General features: G+C 34.3%; 2 protein-coding genes across 2 annotated transcripts in view; one reads left to right on the top strand and one right to left on the bottom strand.

Annotated features, from left to right (window-relative positions):
* MS3_00005788 (uncharacterized protein) overlaps window positions 1-14,430 on the top strand; it is a 108,225-nt gene that overhangs the window by 56,934 nt on the left and 36,861 nt on the right. Inside the window, exon 14 of the mRNA XM_051213869.1 lies at window positions 1,160-1,582. The gene's annotated coding sequence lies outside the window, so the exon portion shown is untranslated. The remainder of the gene's footprint in view (window positions 1-1,159; window positions 1,583-14,430) is intronic.
* On the bottom strand, window positions 10,949-14,006 carry MS3_00005789 (uncharacterized protein; the record flags this gene model as incomplete). The annotated part of the gene is made up of 5 exons (XM_035730206.2): window positions 10,949-11,496; window positions 11,582-11,625; window positions 11,700-11,735; window positions 11,807-11,991; window positions 13,980-14,006. 5 exons carry the CDS (start codon window positions 14,004-14,006, stop codon window positions 10,949-10,951), a joined length of 840 nt encoding a protein of 279 aa, XP_035586697.2.

Raw genomic sequence — 14,430 nt, forward strand, 5'->3', positions numbered from 1 at the left:
TCCAATATGCACTGGATTATATTTTAAGTAACCGTGACTAGAGCTAAGTAAACTCCACTTTTTTTAACTTTTCCAGAATTTAGTGTAAATTGAGTAAAAATTCAGTGGGAATACTACTGTCCGGTACATTTTTTCAACTTCTAATATCATGTCTATCACAAGTGTTACGACAGCGTAGTTGAATTGATTAGTAATTTATTGAGATTTCTGTTATGATCAGTATGATAATTGCACTCAAGAAGTCGATCCACAAATCTTAACTCTGTAAATCTGACAAGACAGAACCGCTGACCAACTGACTGAATATTAAGAAATTTACTTTATATAAGGTGTACCAGCAAAATGATGCATAACAAAACAGCCGATAATCTTTCGCTTCTGTTCTTAATGTAAATCAATAATGATGTCTCAATACCACAACCTTAAACAACCTCACAAAAATTGGTTCACTGAATTTTTTCTCTCTTATCATTATCAATAAGAACTAGCCTGAGTTTAAGCCTATTTTATCAAATTTTCCATCATATAGAATTTAACACAGATATTAAAAGTAAATGATTAGATTATGATTGTCCAAAATTCAAGATAATGCCAATATGTTAGTTGGCTGTCGACAGGAAATCCTGAACAAAGGTTCCGCATTATTTAACACTGATCGGGAAGGTGTAGCTTTATTTCCGAGGGAGTCGATGCTCCCTGTATGGTTAGAAACATTGTCATCCAGCTTCACAGTTTGAGACGTTATCGCTGAGATATTTGAGCCGTGATTTGACCTATAGGAATGAGTTGTTTATAATTTATTGATCATCATATAGTAACGAATTTCATATTTGTTTAGTTTAGTGACATGGATTCCAAAACTCAAAACTGTATGTTTGCCTTGCTGACGAGGGGAAACTATAACGAATCTTTAGTTCAGGCTTTCCTGTCGACTATCTTTAGACAACTGCAACTGTACACTACGTTGATTCACTTGGATTAGTGGCCAGATTCCAACTAAATTTATGGAATTCAATCGGCACTTAAGTATTAGACAAACAATGTCACCACTCAGTAATCAGTCAATAATGATAACATAATTTGTATTGCTTTAATGATATTACTTATTTATATCTTCTAGTACTAAGTTTTCATTGTTTGCACTTTGAAAAAACAACAGACTAACGCATCATACCAATATCAGTTTGACAGAAATCAATGGGATGTTGGCAATGTTTGAACAGACATCAAACATAAAGACAACTTTGTCACAAATATGTTTACCATCGTCATCGTTACCATCGCTATCATCTATGTTATCATCAAATGTGAATTCCTCCAATCATACTCCTACATCAGATATTTCTTTTAATACAATCAGTGGAACTAATGATATTTCTACCAGTGATAATAGTAATAGCTTGAATGAACATGTTTATCACTATACTAGTAACGATAATGATAACAATTTGGCACAGAGCAGTAACAGTATCAATTGTCATAGTAACAATAATATCGGTAACAGTATAGCAAGAACTGCTATTACTACTGTAAATATCAATGAATTGGATCCTCAGGATGAAGACTGGTCTACACCAACAGGGTTAGTTCTCTTTTTTCTAGTTTAAATTTTAGTTGCTTCACGTGTAAAGTGTAATAGTTTTGCGTATTGTACATTGAAGATTTGTTTGTATGTATTGTATCTAGTTGTATTTCGTATATGTGTGTTTATAGTTTGGATTTCTTTTTCCACTATTGTTCACGTTCTTCACGCATTACAAAAACTACTACATTAGAGCTTTTTGTTTATCGATTATTCAATTTATTCATGTGTGTATGTATATAGGTAAAAGCATCTGAATGTATACATCATTGTTTGCATAATTATCACGAAAAATCACGTGGAACCAAACAGGCTCCGTGACTCGTCCTTCTCTCTCTCTCTCACTCTCGGAGGAGAACTGCGTCTGACTTTTTTGCGCGTCTTTTTTTATCTTGTATATTAAACCACAGTAGGGTTAAGTCAGACAATAACCAGCAGTCGGTTGTTGTATACTTGGAAAGGGATCTGTTTGTTTATTTAAGTACGCGTGTGTATGTGTATGTTCAGAAAACTGGTTCACATTTGTGTGATTGCTGATGTGCACAAAACACGCTTTTTTAAAAATGTGAAAGATGATTACAATTATTATGCTTCCGTAAGAATAACATATAACGTATTTGGGATCGAGTATTGAAGAGAAAGACTATTAATAATACACCCTGAGTTCCTCTAAAATTTGATCTTTCTTGTTTATAGTGCTTCTTAGTTTTATTTTATAACAAGGCACTATGTAATTGACAAAAATCACATATAGAAAACACTGTTGCGAAATGGCAACGAGTATCACATTCTATGATTGTTCGTTTCGGATACAAAAATATACGCTTCCTAAACGCTTGTCCAATCTTTTATTTGATTGAGAAGAACAAGAAAGAATACGGTGCCTGGATTGTCAACCGAATAAAGATGTACACAAATCATTAGTTTATATATATATATCCTAACCCCAAACGCTCTGGCACGGCAGTGTGAGGATAGTCTGCTCTCCCTGTCTCTCTTGTTATCAAGTGTTAAATAACTTGAAGCATAGACCCAAGGTTTCTTATCAACTACTTCCAACAACCTAACATCTTAAAACAGTATACACAATATCCAGCCATTCAAACTAGTGGTCACATTAAAACTTGACCTATAGAATTAGAGAAGCAGTAAAGAGGACTAGTTCAACTTGATATTGGTCACTACTCAGTACAGTAATCAATAAATTGTTTGTAATGGATCTATTTTATTTAAGCTCAAATATGTTCTACATTTAATTGTTTTGGTGCAGCCTAGTTGATTAAAGCATAGTTTTCATGTTATAATCGGTTGAAATTCAATCAAATATTATAGAGTTATCAGTTTATTTATGGGTGTGTGATTCATTTATTGGAATAATAAAGTCTTAATTTATATTTGGATTAGAGTTCTTAATTTAGATTCCTCTTAAGCTGGTCTAAATATCTATTTTCTATGCCATACAATAAGCGTAGCACTTTTAGCCTAATACAACAGTATTATGTGTATTTGACTGGTGATATTAACTCGCTGTTATAGTCACACAAGATCACGAATTGACTAAACTTAGTGGTGCTGTAGACTGGTGGATTTTGATGCACACTGGTTAAGAAGATATCGTGTAATGTGAAGTTTCTTGGTTCTCATTACTTCGTGTTTAGCTTCTAAACTGTTATGATATGTAGTTTCAAATGGTTTTCCAGTTCTTGTCAGTTTGATATGAAAAATAATGTCAAATTACACTATCTTCACGAATCTCATTAATTGATTATAAAACGTTTGAATTAATGATCTATAAATAGTCTTTATCAGCCAATAATGTCATCATATTTGACTATAAGGGGATTTTTGAGATCGCTCAATTTTCTAATTTACACATCACTAACCGAACTTATTTGGATAACCATTGAACACTAGAAAGAACTGGACAGCTGTTTCGGCCTAACAGAGGACTCCTCAAAAGTGTACATTCACAACCTCATCGGGGTCAAATCCAAGACCTTCCGATCAATGCTCGTTATTGCACAACTATCTTGCAATATCTTTGTAGATAACAGTCTCAGACCTATGTGATTGAACTCTGCTGGTCACGGCTTCTCACTATTGCTCTAAAAATCTCTCAAAACTAGTCATCAGTTTACGTTTGTACATAATCATAATTATTCATTCTCGATAATTAGTTAATTTTACCAGAGTTGGTTTAGTGTAAGTGCAAATTGTTTTCAACAATGTGTTGGGGTGTGTTTATGTTGAACTTTCATATGGTTAAGTCTTCAACAAACGCAAGTATTCACCCTAAAAAACTTGTATACAAAGTCAAATTTCGTATTGATTTTTGGCATTTTATTGAGTATATTCATTAGAGAATATAAACGATCAAGTCATTAACTGACCTTCGTATGAATTGATTATTCGTTCACATAGTTAATAATTATGTCACACTACATATATGTATGAATTGGAATTTTCTTTTCTCAGAAGTTATTTAGATGGCTAACTTAGTTTGCTCTGGGGGGGGGCGTAAAATAAATAATATGCTATTGAGTATACTTGCATAGTTTTAATTAAACAACCAATGAATCACTGGACAGCTGTTTAGCTATCGAGTGGGACTCAGCAGTACGCATCCACGACTTCGCCACCGGGGGTCGAATTCAGGACCTTCGGTTTTGCATATGAGAGCTCAACTTCCAAACCACTTAGCTGATATTCAATGGTTTGTAGGTTTAACTAGGAAAATAAAATAATCTTCATAAACCCCGTTAGCAATCAAACTTGTATAATATTGTCGAATGAGGTTGAATGTCTAAATTTACCCGTGCTTTGATGAAGAGATTTGACTATCTGGCTCTACCAGATTTAATTTTCATGGACAGTGTTCTTAATATTCAGTCGTCTAAGGATTATTTTCAGTTTGTTTTGTTGCGGAAAAATTTATGTAACAATTATAACTTGTTGCAACAGCGATATATTTATTTAAGTAAATCGTCATGTGGTCACTAATTAGTAGTAATGCAAAGTATTTAAATGGTGATATAGAATGGAGGAGATGTGGCTATCACTGGGATCCAGGACGCGTAATTCATCCCATTTGGGACTCCTCAGCCGGATGGACGTGTCTAACTGCAAGCTTTGTTTACAAACGATTGGAGGTCTCCAAATATGAACGCGATCTAAGAGGTATTTGATGGATTGTCTACTGACATGCAGCACCTCAATTAGGAAGGAACACAGGTAAAAAGATGGAGTATAGGATAATTTGATATTTACCGAAGATGACATCAAAGTGGGGCAGTCGCATATCCATAGTAACCAAACATTTCCCTAGGACACAGAAAAACTAACACAGGCTGAAAATGCCAACAATCAGTTAGAGAATAGTAAAGGTCGTACAGAAATACAAATTCGAAAAATTATACTCATGATTGTCATCACAATACTTGTTTACAAAATTAGGTAACCTGGAAGCCTCCCATCACATAGTTTTTTCGAGACTGATATACTACACTTGAAATTGTATGATCTTTCTTCGTTCATTTCATCTTGGTGACATTTTCTCAAGGTTTCTTGTGCTTCTTCTTCCTTACTTTGTATCTTTTTCAAAAGTTTAAAAAACATCAAGTAGGATATATGGAGCTTTATTCATTTTTTCCTATCGATCTTCCTTTGGTCTTCTGCGTAGCTTGTTCTTATGGCTTGCCGTTTTTATCCTTCTAATCTTACTTAAAAAATAGCTATATCTTGCTGACACACCAGTCTTCTTAGCTCATACTTTTTGCCAGATCCGTAGTCATTCACATATACTGGTGTACCGATTTAGCATAATCTTGTTGTTATTCTTCATTTTTAGCTGGTCTGACTAAACTATTTATTGTTTGTAGTTCTCGTTGTATAAGTGCATCTACCTATAAGTTTTGTTGTAGGGCTCTGTTGTTAGGAATAATCTTGTGTATATAATTTATTATTATTAGAAGCTTTATTCAACATTATAATATTGGTACAACATAGAATTCTCAGCATAAAGTATTTCAACAAGTTTCCTTTTCTTATACCTTGATCTATTGTGACGATAAATTTTGAATGATGACCGGTTAGATGTTAGGAGTTCGGTAATCCACATTTGATTAATGTTCATTCGTTTCAATGCATATTGCCAGCCACCATGATGTCGCTGATTGTACCTTTTTGTATCACGTATAGCGAAAGGTTGTAAACTTTTCATAAACGCGCCTGATTAAATTGTGCGCACAATAGACATAATGATGTGCTAAAACAAACAACAAAACAGATAACTTGATGAAATATCTAGATCGGAGGAACAGGTAGCCCAGATATTCAAGCAGGCCGCCATTGAATGATTTCCTTTTCAGTGTCATTACTGTTATTTCGTCACCTTAAAACTACAGTTGGTTAACAGAAACTGGCTTGATAACTAAGTGCCTTATTCTTGTTCTTTTACGGTCTATCACTACAGATGTTTTTTAAATCATTGTCTACTAGGCTTGTTTTCTTATTAAGGTTATGTTTTTAAAAAGTATTGCTACGACGAGATAAGTGAAAATGATATACTTTGGAAGCTACCTATTATGTGGTCAGTATTCTTATTCCTAACGTGTGTCCATCTGTGCTAAACATTTGGTTTATTCGACTCATTAACTGTCTTTTTCTGTCTTTAAATTAATCATAAACCTGTTATTTAGTTTTGCACCTCAAATTTCCTCGTTAGTAACATTTTGTAATTTCTTATTCAATGTAGATTGTGGTCCTGTAATTATTGTATAAAGTATTGTGAGTTAGAACAATTCCATCAGAACTAAGGACTCTAGACCGCATGACAGTGATTGCCAATAAGCGATCAGTTGTTGTATATGTTCTTTTAGTTAAAAAAGACAAGTCCAACAGTCAAACGATAAGTGCTGAATAACACGAGACCTAATTTCAGGGGGGTCCTGGTGACCACTACGAACCACCTAGTATGTAAGCGTAGTGGACACTACTTACAAGATTATTTGTAAGTAGTGTGTAGTTGAGCGCGGTGTCGAAGTTGCCACAATTGTCAGATGGAGTGAAGAATTTCAGTGCATCAATAGAACAGACTTGGTCGAACACTTAGAGACCAGACTAGAAGACAGTTCAGGTGGTAGAACACCACGAAAGATGCAAATGGACTATTGAAGTCTATGTATGTGTTATGTAAATACTTTGTAACCTCGTAATAAATATAAACTCCTCTTACCTATAGTAGTGTTTTACATAAGTTCTGAACTTATGAAGATTTGTAGCTCATGTGGATGCTTTCAATTATGTCGTAATGTGTGAGTCAATTAGTTAAACTGAAAAGCTTTCATTATCGTTCTAGACAGCATTGTCAGAGCTTGATTCACGTTAAAGCGAGCTGTTTAATTAAAACTAACAATCCCTCTGAAAACAATTATCAACAGACAAGGCCATCAGAACAGATTTATTTAGTGCTTGTGTATTACTTAAACAGCTTACTTCCAGGCGAGGTAAGCGCTAACAATTTTAACCAAAACGACAAGGCAACTTTTGCAGTTAAATCACCCAGGTCACAGAACACAATGCCACTAATAGCATTGGTTCAATATCCCAAAGTTTTTACACAAATAGAGTTTAGAAAAAACTGACAGGACGTAAAAGTCAAGCAGTTGGAAACATTAATAACAACAGGAAAATTAATGAAAACGAGAACGACTAAAGGTAGATACAAATAAATAAAATTGAGAAATGCAAAGTATGGAATATAACATTGCGTTTAAAGTTGAAAGAGGAATGAAGGATGACTACTCGTATATTCCAAATCAATCGATGAATTCACCAGAACTCCATTAGATGATTTAACAACAACATAATTCAGTAGTTTCCCATGAAGCGTCAGTGATATTTGTTATGATCCTGACTTCCTATGCTTGAGCCAATAGACTTATTACCCCAAATAAATGACTTGATGCACTAACGCTTATTAGTCAGTCCAGAATCCCTATCCCTCAAACACCAAATAGAACGTAAGAATAAAACAGTCGATGTACACTCAGTATATCTAACTCACAATATTTCATACACATAGTTCCCTTAATCATTTTGAAAAGAGCAAGAACAAAGATTCTAGCAAAATAGCATGAATTCATTTTATTTCGTAGGTTCTCGAAATAAATTCATGATGGAATTGTATTGATGAGATTGCAATGCAGAGCTAACTGGTTTAAGTGGCCTCGATATCTTGGTGCACTATGCCTTAGTGTTGGGTAGTAATTGGGAATCAACACCAGACCATACTTGGTGAAATATTGTTCGGGTTAGCTGATACTCGTTAACATAATACTGCAAATCATCAAGGACCAAACAAAAAAGAAGTTGGATCGTCATACATTTTTTTCTGGAATAATTTAGATGTTGATGATCTGTTATTTTTTCTGTTTAGAATTACCTGATTTAACAGATTGAACGGAAAGTTGTTTTAGATAGTATCTGTTATCTTGGACCGATACTACATCTGTGAAAATTTTATATTCATTCAACCCCAGGTCACCATGCTAAATGAACAAATAAACCAGTTTTTAATACTCTACAAAAGTGTCAGTTCAATCTTATCTGATGACCTTGAAACCTAATTGTTGTCTACTCATCTACATTTCTGCCTATTATTCTATGGACCTAATCTTTTATCATGTGACTTTGTCACGTTTTATAATAGAATAAATCGATTTGACTAGATTGAAGAAGTCTGTTATATCGAATGACACTTCTGCTTGAACATTTCATGAAATTTCAGGATTCTCTTGTACTGTCTATGCTTAGTTATCTTATGTCTTTATACACTTTTCTATGAGTTCCATTTTGATATTGGTTTTCATCATGGGCTTATATTGACTGGGGAACCACTAAAGTCACTAACCACTTGTCATGTTCTAATCCTGATTCAAAGACTATTGAAGCTATGAAGCAAACACCTTTAACATCTGTCCTTAGCTCGCTACAATCATTCTTGGTGTTATCTAATCATCATGCTCGATTCCTACCATCTGTACATCAATATTTTATCCCTCTTAGTAAAGTTCTGAGCAGAGATGAAACAGAAACTAGTCTATATGTCAGAAATATTTTGAAGATATCAAGAAAATACTGTCATCCAATATATATTGCTTAAGCACTTTGGCTCACACCACAAATTAATTATTGTCTCAAATGGATTGAATTATAGATTGGAGCCTTATAGTGACAATAGCGTTGGATACTTCGTTTTGGAATGTACAGATGCGATTGTTTATTCCCGTCACCACAGATGTGTTGTGATATGCAGTCTGATTCAGATACAATATACACTTCTTACGGTAAACCATACCCACTATGCAAATAAGAAAAGTCAAGTGAGTAAGAAAATGTAAAATTACCTAACAGAATTTTAAGTGTGTATAAATCATAACTCCATGTACATTTGTCTTTCTAACTAAGACAAAGACGTTTAAGCTGATACCTTGGCTTGGGCGTAATCTACTTCCTCCAGCAGCATACCCTTTACCTAATTTCTCATCTATCATTTGGCCTTGAAACGACACACGGCTGTTTAAATTTTACAATATCACATGGTTTATTTAGTACGTCCCAACTGTCTCCCTTCCTGCAGCATCTTTCTTTTTGCCATCAGCTGAAGTGAGGGGATTGCTCAGAACACACTTATGACTCCTCCGGAGGCCGAGCCCAGGAACTTCAGATCTCGAGATGAATGTGTTACTTTTAGGTCACTGAATCAGACAGAATTCATTGGTTGACATTTACGATTACCACCACTTCACAGTATTACGCGACATCATTTCACACCACCAATTGATAACAGATTCTCATTCAATACATTTTATTACCTAATATTTCATTAGTTTATTTCACTTTTACTCTTTCTATTTGCTGCAACTAGAACTGATGGTTTACCCCAGTTCACGATTGAATATGACCACAGGTTGATTTAAATCAATTTGGAAATATATAAATTACTAATTGTTAGTAATGAAGTCTTTAATTTAAACAAATTTTCCACAAATTATGTAAGTTTGTTAATGTTTAGATCCGAAGTTGGTAGATTCAATAATGGGAGTTTCTTGTGTATATGATAGAGAGAAACAGAGACAACAATATGGTAACAATAGTTCCTAACTTTATATCACTATTGTTTGTGTCTATGTATGCTGGTTTTAGATTCGATGGGAGTGGTGCTGGTTGTTGTCAACTGTTGAACAAGTGAATCATATATCATAGAACCATTAAGTGTTTTTTTGTTTATTTTCTGCAAAATAGTTAATTGATTCCAATTAACAGTATGAAAAATCATATGTTTACTTCTTGTATTTATGGCAATTTTTCTTAGCTAATATTTGTTCTTCTGTAGTGTATATTATTTACTGATCTTAGATGACAATTTAGAATCAGGAAACATTGCTAAAACTTTTTCGTTTAACTGGGGTTCATCGGGAATGCATATCCATAACCCTACAGTAACCGATGAAGTTCTAAAGGTTATACGTTTACCACGAGACCTGGGCATCCTGGGTTCGATCACCGGTAGGGTCATTGGTACGTATTTCTGAGACGTCCTATGGTATGAAAAAAAAACTACTGTGTTTCTTGGTTTTTAATTGTTGCCTAATTAAGAGCATTCCGTGATATAGACTATCAAATTCAATTATTTATAAAAAAGCTTCTGCGGTCGTTTATTTTTTCCTTAATTTATATGCTTGAGTTGGAATTTTTGAAAAAACGTTTCGTAAATAGAAAACATTACAGGTATATAGTTTAAATGATTCACTTCTTTCAGTCAAATTTAAAGGCGATTTCGATAATTTTTCGACGAATCAAATTGTTTTGGTTGGATGTCGTATGAGAGTAGTGCTAGATAATCATGAATGGTACTTTTTCAGCTTACTTACCCATTTACATTATTTCTAGCTAGCTATTCATTTGTACTTTTAGAAATACAGTCACGTACGAACTACTTTAGAATTATAAGTTAGCATAAATTGCTATGACCAATTGATGGAGTGGGAACGAATGCTGATTAAGATGTAAGACTTTATTTAATCTCTTTAAAGCTAGTGTCCAAGAACAAGGTATCACTGTTAAACCATCATATTTTCAACTACTTTGAATTTGTAGAGGATGTCTATGTTTATCACTAACTTCAAATGGTATGTTAATGGTTTGAACTCTTTGTCACCCACTTCACTAGCGATCACACAAATTGGAGTGTGACTGAAAGTCTAGTGTTTAGTAACTCTGCACTTCGTAAATTAGTTTATATATATAAACAATAAGACATTTAATGTTTTTGTTTTTTGTATCGAAATTCCACAACTGCAATACTTACTTCCGCCTGTTACTCCCAATGGAGCATAGGCCGCTGACCAGCATTCTCCAACCCACTCTGTCCTGGGCCTTCTTTTCTAGTTCCATCCAATTCTTGTTCATTTTTCTCATATCTATCTCCATTTCTCGGCGTAATGTGTTCTTTGGTCTTCCTCTTTTCCTTTGGCCTTGAGGATTCCATGCGAGAGCTTGTCTTGTGACGCAGTTGGGTGCTTTCCTCAATGTGTGTCCTATCCACTTCCAGCGCTTCTTCCTGATTTCTTCCTCCGCTGGGATCTGGTTTGTTCTCTCCCACAGTACGTTGTTGCTAATAGTGTCCGGCCAATGGATCTGAAGTATTTTGCGTAGATAATTGTTAATAAACACCTGTATTTTCTGGATGATGGCTTTCGTAGTTCTCCAGGTTTCTGCCCCATACAGTAGAACTGTCTTGACATTTGTATTGAAAATCCTGACCTTGGTGTTGGTTGACAGTTGGGTTGAGTTCCAGATGTTCCTCAGTTGTAAATATGCTGCTCTTGCTTTTTCGATCCGCGCCTTCACAACTGCAATAGGTTCCCAGATAATTTGAACTTAGTTTGTTCAACATTCGTAATGGTTCACTAAGGTTTGTATAGGATACTTACTTACGCCTGTCACATTTCGTGGAGGAGCATAGGTCGCCCACCAGCCACCTTTTTCTTGGACTCTCTTTTTCAGTTGTTTCCAAGTCCTATTCATTTTTTTATATCCGCTTCTAATTCCCGACGCAATGTTTCCCTTCGTCTTCATATTTTCCTTTTTCCTTCAGAATTCCAGGTTAGGGCTTGCCTCGTAATGCAGTTAAATAATTTCCGTAATGTATCTCCTGTTCACCTCCCTCGTTCTTCCATAATTTTCTCAGCTGAAAGTTGTTTTATTCTCTGTCGCAGTAGATCGCTGATGGTGTCTGGCCGATGGACACCGAGTACCTTGTGTAGACAGTTGTTCATAAATACTTGTACTTTTTTGATTATGGTTGTAGTAGTTCTCGAAGTTTCAGCTCCGTGCAGTAGAACTGCCTAGGATAGGCCTGTATAGAATAACATTTTTTTAAATGTGTAATTCAAATGAACTTGTTTTTAGTAGGGATTAGTATACAAAAGCTTTTCAAATTCAGTAATATTGTAAACCCGGTGATCACAGCATATTTCGACTGATGTTGTACACTCAGTACAATTGAGTGAGGTACAGGAAGTGTCCTTGACTTTGTAACTTATCTGCCTCTCAATGCTCGATATGTATGCAATATCTAGGATTTTCCCGTCCATTTAGTGAGGGAATTCTACATATAAGGAGCATAAAATTCACTGTGGATCTCATTTCAAACTCTTAGTTCCCTTTTATTTGCTTTTTTCATCCGGTAATTTGGGCTGTGCGACAATACCGTTTTCATAAAAGACATAAATAGATAACTTTAAATTATTAAAATGAAGTTTCCAGTAGAAATTACAGTTATATGCAACACTGACATACTAAGTAAACGGGGATATGCTAGATATCACACTTTTATTGAATGTTAAGAAAGTATGATTAATGGAATTTTGCATTTAATTTAAAACTGCTTAAATTCCTGCTGTTTCAATTAATAGAAAAATATATAATGCTGTTAAGATTGCATGCTTATCATGACCTTAATTGAGCTCAGTACATCACTAGAAAATTCTGGCGCCTTGTTATTGAACGGTCGGTCTGTTAGTCCATTCAGTGACTTATTTTTTCAGACAATCGATTAATACGAAATATCAACCAATCAAAATACTTCATTTCGAGTTACTTTCATCAGTTCATACAACAATCATTATGTTTTGTCATAGTGATTGTAATTAACTAGTTATCTGGTTATGAAGTCGGCCCTAAATTCTGGCATAGACATGAATGAAAATTAGTCGTGCCATTTTCTATTGTGCTATTTTATTCTGTTCATAGTATAAAACACCTTTTCTAATTAGGGAATATGTTTTTAAATTAATACAAAGTTTCTAATAGTACAATGTCACACAAAATACTTGGTTGTGTAACTTGTTTCGGAAAAAAACATAATTGTCAAAACGTTAAAATACTTGGTTTCTTTTGTAACAATAAAGTTGCTTTGGGAGTAGGATAAACACTTTTTTCCAGATACAATTCAACATTAGTTGATACTGTTGAAACTAACTGTATGATAAAACTTAATCTGTAATCAAAGAATGACATAATAAATAAATAAATAAATTAATTAAATAAACAGGTAATTCGGAGTATATCAAGTCTGAATATATTACTTTAATTTTATGCAAGGAAAATGCTCTAACCTATGTATATTGATGAAATGTAATTCTCAGTCCATAAAATCATTTACCTCTGAACTAAGCTGTGTTTGTAAGTTCAGACTACTTGGTCGGCTGAATGATCACAGCGAATGGTTAGGAATTTTGGGCTGTGTGGCTTATAGATATACTCACTCTTTTTCCATCTTCCAGATTTTGGGTTTTAGTATTACTCTAAGTGTATCTTCTTTGTAAACTACATTCTCAGTGTTTAGTCGATGGAACCAAACTGTACTAACGGCCTTGAAACAAATGAAAATGGCCAGTCAGGATGGAGATAGCGGTTGTTGGGTTGACGCGCGATTTTCAAAATGCAGTTATGGATAACCCACTACCGAAACTATTTTTTTGGACTAGGTTTTTTATTTTGGCTAATTTAGTCGGTAATATGATCGTTGATCACTTATAGAACCTTGGAATATTGAGAGATAGCATCTTATCTAACCGTGGACATAAAATAACAAGGAGAGAAAATCTAGAGTCCAGAGATGCGGTTGTTATACACTGCACTAGATGTTGAGAAAATAAGTCTATTGGAAATGACACTTTCTCATGATCAAATTTATGATTAGTTTACACAACCTACATTCTGGCTGTCTAACATTCGACCGGTTAATCTCAAATTCACTCTTAAAATCGCTCAAGGTGGTCAGTTTCGTTAAGTTTTAATGTTTAGTCATTATCACGATCATTGGTATTACAGCAACCTCGATTTCTTTGCAGTTCATCTTCATTTTATTTCGTTGTGCTAATGTTGTATGGTGACCTGGACCACTGCGCAAATGTGCTAAATGCCTTATTGATTATGACTGACTGATTAATGAATTATAATTTTAGTTATTTATAGCTGATAAGCTATCTACTTAAATTGATGGATATCCTACTTAATTGATTAAATAAGTAGTTAGTTCTTACTGAACTACGAGTCTTAAAATATAGAATATCTGGTTAAATATTAATTTCTGAGATAAATGTTTTATTCCTGTATAACACACTCAATTCACGTATGGTGACTATCAGATATAACAAATCGTTAATTAAATCTTAAAACCAAAGTCATCAACACCACCAGTGGGACTCCGTTCCTTTCGTTCATGTTAAATACAAACTGGTAGATTAAGTGGTTGTCAACATGGTGAATGTATGCAGTCA

The sequence above is a fragment of the Schistosoma haematobium genome, chromosome 3 (genome assembly GCF_000699445.3).
Source record: "Schistosoma haematobium chromosome 3, whole genome shotgun sequence".
NCBI lineage: Eukaryota > Metazoa > Platyhelminthes > Trematoda > Strigeidida > Schistosomatidae > Schistosoma > Schistosoma haematobium.